A 6566-nucleotide genomic window follows, 5' to 3' on the forward strand; every position below is an offset into this window, starting at 1 on the left:
GAAACCTTTCAATTGAGTTGTTCTTAACTCCCCTTTTCTTGACTCCAGTATCTTTGTGATCATCTGTAATTAAAGTGATTTGTTTGGGGAATTCAGACTGTGACCTCAAATCATATATTTGATTGGAGATGACTGCTTCAGTGTCGTCAGTCGAGATCAAACTTTATAGATTATCTCAACTTTATAGATGCCAAAGGTGTTATCTGTACAGGGCCATGATCCACTCCCATTAGACTAACCCTCTTTTGACAATGTCTCAGGATTATGCTTCTTTAAAGAAATTGCATAGAGTTCGCTGCCTATTTATTTTTCCGTGATGATTTGTTAATGATCTCATACTGAATCATACTAACTAAATGTTATGATGAAGATAACATTATAACACTACAGCACGTGTCAAAATTATTCCATGGAGGGCCGAGCAACTGCGGGATTTCGCTCCTCGTACTTGATTGATGAATTAAGGTCACTAATTAGTAAATAACTCCCTTCACCTGGTTGTCTAGGTCTTAATTGAAAGGACAAAAAGAAACACACAAAAAACAGACACTAGGCCCTACATGGAATGATTTGGACACCCCTGACCTACAATATAAAATAGACTGACATAAAATCCTCTCTTTAAATGTTCCTTGATATTTGATCATGTTCATCATCCCCTTCTGAACAATGTTACTTCCCAATGACAAGACAGTGGACTGAGAGGATAAATGATTTGAGAGATCATGCTCAAGACAAACAGACAACGATCAACTACGGTAGATACTGAAACATCTTTTATTATGTCATTTGGGACAATTCAACCAAACGTCACACATTGTCATTCGATCAACAAGGACATTCAAAAGCATGTTTGTTTTGTCAACTTAAATATCAAATATGGTCAATTTATGAAATATTGCACGGTTCTGCACATTCAACGAGCATACAGGCAACACCAGAGCAATGCCATCCAGAGGAGATTATAACAGTTTAACATTCTTGGTGTTCCTTTTAGCCGCAGGTGGAACCAGGCTTTTACTGACAGGTGGGTTTGGGTGGGTAAGGGAACTATTTTTTCGCCACCTCCATGTCCACATCCTCTGTACGGGAGACAACCTTTCCATCGATTATCTCCTCGATCACCATCCTCACTCTCTTTGTCACCACTGGCTCAGCTACAAAGTAGGGACACATAACCGTTAGTAAGTACACTTAGTGTTGGGCATAGCCAATAAGGAGAAGCACAGAACCATGAGAACAGATTGGCACCTTTAGCACCTTCAACTCAACCAAATCCTTTGTGTTCTAGAGTGTTTCACAATTGCTACCGCTGGGTTCAATCAATATGGGATTTGATGTGATAGAAAAGGGTCTCGCTCTACTTACGTTTCTTGACCTCAACAATCTCAACCTTCTTGGTGATGACAGCTCTCCTGGAGGGCAGAAGATAGTCAAAGTGTTAAGCACCTTCCTATTGAACATCTCTACATTGATCTCTCTACTCTGTAACACAGTCTCTATTGCCCAGTTCCAAATCGACCCCTGGCCCCTTCCCCTGGGCACTTCTTGTAGATCTGTAACGTTTTGATGGGCTACTGTAGGTCATTAGCATAATGATGATTGCTCCATCTTGCCCTCTAGTAATATGTAATATTCACAACCATAGTTCTTGCATGTATCCAGTCATTTTAGATCAAAACTGCCTACAGCAGATGGTTATGTGTCAAAGGTGTAGGGGATACTGAAAGGCAAACAGGCTAGGGGTTGATTTGTAATTGGGTATGTAAACGTCCATTTATCATTTACATTGGGTATGTAAGGCCCATGTAAATCCCATTGGGTATGCACATTAGAGATCTGCACCCTGCTCTCCTCTCCTTACCCGACATCCTCTCCGTCCAGCAGCCTCCTGTACTCGGCGATCTCCATCTCCAGCCGAGTCTTGATGTCCAGGAGCATGCGGTACTCGCCGGCCTGCCTCTCGATGTCCGTCTTCATGCGACCCAGCTCCTGCTCCAGGCTGTTGACCATGCCCTGGAGCTGGTTCAGCTGCATGCTGTAGCGGGACTCAGTCTCATTCAGCTGGCCCTCCGAGGCTGATTTCTATAGGGAGAGAGGGAGGAAGAGGAAGGGTTAAAGACTTCAGACCGATTCAACAAGTGGTGTTGATTTAGGCCAAGTCTCGACTACCCGCACTGGCATCAGTGCATGATTGAGGTGAAGTTCCTGGTGAGCACGTGTTTTTAAGAATTCAGTTTTGAGGATCACAGCTGTGGTGTAACAAAAAAACGGTTATCCTCAACTTCACTTCAACTTCACTTCATCTATCCATCGATCGAAGAGCTTGTCAAAAATGAAATGCATTATTATTATTGTGATCATTACAAAGCTCTGAGTTGACTGATTGCTTCTCTCTCTAGAACTAATCCATCATATTCAGTTTCTAAAAGGGAAATCTGAGGACTCATGTGTAACCCGTAGGGTAGACATGTATTTATGAGGTCTAAATGATGATGGTTTTACTACGAGGTGTCAGTTGTACTGCACTGTTTAACTGAAGCTCCTAATCTTGTAAATGTCATGCATTTCCGAATCCCGAGTAATCTGCGACAGTAATTACACCCTATGAGCTCTAACTCATACGTCTAGCAACAACCAGGAGGCAGAGAGGGGTGTGACGTTAGGGGGTATTTGTTTGCTCACCAGGCTGAGCTGGGACTGCAGCTCGATCTGCAGGGCCTGCAGGGTCCTCTTGAGCTCGTTGATCTCACTACGGGACGTCTCCAGGGTCTCTGTGCTGCTGGTCACCACCTTGTTCAGCTCATCAAACTGGGACGGACAGAAGGAACATATACACAAAATTAATTATCTATGGTCTGATATTTTACCTTTATTTATCTAGGCAAGTCAGTTAAGAACAAAATCTTATTTTCATTGATGGCCTAGGAACAGTGCCTTGTTCAGGGGCAGAACGACAGATGTTTTACCTTGTTAGCTCGGGGGATTTGATCTTGCAACCTTTCAGGTTACTAGTCCAGCGCTCTACCCACTAGGCTACCTTAAGACGCACTAAGCCATTTTCATATGATCTAAAACAGAACAGATGGATCAAGAGGTTCTCCCTTGACAAGGTTGGGCTCTCGTTCTCCTCACCTTGCCCTTGTACCAGGTCTCCATGTCGCGGCGGTTCTTCTCGGCGATGCCCTCGTACTGAGTACGGATCTCCTCCATTATCTTGGCCATGTTCTGCTGGGGTGCTGCGTCCACCTCCACGTTCACTGAGCTGACGTTCATGTGGGCCCGCATGGCAGCAATCTCCTATAAGGGCCACAGAGGGATGACAGAGGTCAACTGGGGTCAGCACCAGGTGAGAGGCAAATGGAGGTTGCCACTGGGTAGGCTGTCCCTGGGTAAGATAAGATACAACTTTACTGCCCCAGACAGGGAAATTGTCTAGCACAATTACACAGGGGTGAGGCGTCAAATTGGGTCACAAACAGGTGAGGTGCACTGGTGTCTCAGGTTCAACCACATGACAAATCAATTAGGTACTTGGGTGCCACAAACGGTCAACATCTTTCATACATCTTTCATAATAGTTACAGTGTTCATGGTGTATTTCCGTCAGCTTCTCTGACATCCTATACAACCGTCCTACAGTAAGTATATCCAACAGGAAATAGGACTTGCCACCATGTGATCTCAAGTGTGGTTTTAACAGCCATGCCGTACTGCTGCAGGGCTTGTAACAAATTTGCTGACAGCTTTAAAGCTACACAAACAGAGAGAGCGCAGACACTCCAAACAAGGTCTGTTTGATCTGTTGTTTGCATTGTCATTGATACAGCCAAAGACAATACTGCTTGGCATGCGATGCGAATGAATTATGTCTCTGACAACCACATTGTTTTCATCTAGGTAAAATATATAAGAATTTGGAAATGTGGGGAGGTCTTGCTATTGCTATTGCCATGACTCTTGGGGATATGGTATGATAAAAGAGGGCTTCCAAGGCCCCAACAGAGCCCTGAGGGACACCCACCTCCTCGTGGTTCTTCTTGAGGTAGACCAGCTCCTCCTTCAGCCCCTCAATCCGCATTTCCAGGTCTGACCGGGACATGGTCAACTCGTCCAGAACCTTCCTCAGTCCAGCGATGTCCGCCTCCACCGACTGACGCATAACCAGTTCATTCTCAAACCTTTCCGAAGGGGGAAAGGACAAACGGTGCATGTGAGTTAACCAGCATTATTAACAGTTGCCGCCAACAGTAAACATACCAAATGGCACAAAAACGAGTCAGACCAGCTTTACGTGCAGTCGACCGCTGATGATGTTCCTAAGGTGTACAGTAATGTGACATTGAGCATCACGTCGTGGACACGTTGACCTTCGTGTAATGTCACACTAGGAGTGGCTTCATACTCTAATAAGGGTATAAAAATTGCACGACTAAAGTCGATATATGACGTATAGTTCCCATTCCAATCCCGATTTAAAGCATTATTCTAAGGTGAATTCAACAGTTGTTTGCCGCTTCCATCTTATAGACCCTTTGTACTCACTTGACTTTGAAGTCCTCCGCAGCCAGTCTGGCATTGTCTATCTGCAGGAGGATGCCGGCGTTGCTCAGAGTGGCAGCACTGATCTGAGAACAGGGCAACAGCAAAAAAACTGGTTGGTACATGGTACATTAAAAAGGAAGACGATTACACACTGTCAGGCCTATCACAATGATTACATCATTTGCTTTTGATTGTCAAAAACAATGAAGGTGCATTCTCCCGAGCCATAATCGTGAATAGCTGTAATGAGAGACTCTTAAAGTGTGATAAGGTGAAGCCTACCAGAGCTATAGTATTGTGTTAGTAAGTCATTGATTAGCCTCCTACCCACACAGATATACTGTAGCCTATCTCTGGCAAAGGCCACGCAGTTATGAATGGGACATGAAAGTAATACGCGTGACTAGAATCCCATCAGATGCAATAATTCAAAACGCTACTGAACAGTGGTGTGATTCATTTATAGCGTCATCATCGCGGCTCTCCCCTTTGAAAGAAGTAATGCAGGCGGCATGAGTGTGAATATAAATGTTGACAGGGAGATAAATTGAATGGAAGTGAAGGTTTCACATGCCAAGCCCTTTTTTTGGTAGATTATTTCTTTCAATAGACAATAGACTCATGGCAATTAAGTGCTATAATCCATCACTACTGTAAACTTGGTATGATTCCTCAATCAAATTCACATCCCGAGGGCACACTTCCATTGCAACATGACAGCTTCATAGACGCAGCCAGTCAATGAACTTCAGGGTATGTCTTGTGTCTTGTAAATAATAATTGAATTGTATATGAGAATAGATGTTGTTTTCTGCCAGAGTAGTGAGGCCCCAACAAATAGTGAGGTTGATGAAATAAAATGTAATCAAATCAATCTCGCTCAATATAGCAATATACTGTATTTATTATGCCCCAAAGATGCTCACCTTTCTGCGCAGGTCGACAAGAATAGCTTCGTATTTGCTGTAATCTCTGGTGACCGGTTTCTTATTCTCGTACCACTCGCGGATTTGACGCTCGAGCTGGGCATTCGCCGTCTCCAAGGAGCGCACCTTCTCCAGGTAGGTAGCCAAACGGTCGTTGAGGTTCTGCATGGTAGCTTTCTCGTTGACCGACACTGCATTACTACCATAGTTGCCATTGTCACCCCCAAGCCCACTGGACAGATCAAAACCGCTCCTGGTGCCCGAAGCATAATATACGCGGACACTCTGTCCCCCTGCCCCTCCATAGACGCTTGGTGCCTGTGATGCGATGCGACTCTGGTAACCTCCTCCGAGAGACATGGAGGATGAGCCTCGGCTGCCTCCATAACTGCGAAGTGATAAAGCACTCATGGCGACGTTGTGATGATGGGTATGTAGAGATGACACAACCCGGAGTGGTACTTTGTAGAGTTGGTGGTGAATCAGTTCATGCCTGGTAGCAGAATATATACCCCCCTTGGAGGTGGGAGAGGCTGAAGGGCGTATTGAGATAATTATTTACGTGAATAGATATTCATCCAACAGGTGTGTCCTTAGTCAGCTCATTAAATAAGGTCACTAAGGTGTGGTGCGCGTGAGAGTTAGCTGGCATTCTGCCTCCATCATTTGTATCACTTTCATTTACAGTATGACAACTGTCACGGCATGTTAAACCTCAAGTGAGCAAGTTATGAATATGATAAGATAGAAGCTTACGTTTTAAGAGATGACGGACGACTGAATCCCGCAACAAAAAATGTACTTTTCCCTCTGTAGTCACCGGGAAATGTAGGATACAGTAAAATAGGAACTCTAACTAAACTTAGTAGAACAGTAGGCTAGCCCACACGACATGCTCATGTTGGTAGGCTACGTTTTGGATTGATGAATTGATGACATGGTTACCCTGATATTTACTTGATGTTAAAAGATTCAAATCGGAAATGCCAATTTGTTAACAGAGATGTCACATGAATCAAGAGGGCATTCAGGACAGCGTGAGAGAGAGCGAGAGAGAGAGAGAGCGAGAGAGAGAGAGAGATAACAATTACAATG

At 44.2% G+C, this 6566-nt stretch overlaps 1 protein-coding gene across 1 annotated transcript; it reads right to left on the reverse strand.

Moving 5' to 3' along the window:
• Window positions 1-754: 754 nt before the first annotated feature.
• LOC139424610 (keratin, type I cytoskeletal 13-like) lies at window positions 755-5957 on the reverse strand. Its single transcript, XM_071176617.1, has 8 exons — window positions 5472-5957; window positions 4546-4628; window positions 4025-4181; window positions 3136-3300; window positions 2686-2811; window positions 1865-2085; window positions 1369-1415; window positions 755-1157 (listed from the first exon to the last, which is right to left on the reverse strand). Exons 1-8 carry the CDS (start codon window positions 5880-5882, stop codon window positions 1051-1053), a joined length of 1317 nt encoding a protein of 438 aa, XP_071032718.1. The 5' UTR covers window positions 5883-5957; the 3' UTR covers window positions 755-1050.
• Between the last annotated feature and the right edge of the window lie 609 nt (window positions 5958-6566).

Source organism: Oncorhynchus clarkii, chromosome 13 (assembly GCF_045791955.1).
Source record: "Oncorhynchus clarkii lewisi isolate Uvic-CL-2024 chromosome 13, UVic_Ocla_1.0, whole genome shotgun sequence".
NCBI classification, from domain to species: domain Eukaryota; kingdom Metazoa; phylum Chordata; class Actinopteri; order Salmoniformes; family Salmonidae; genus Oncorhynchus; species Oncorhynchus clarkii.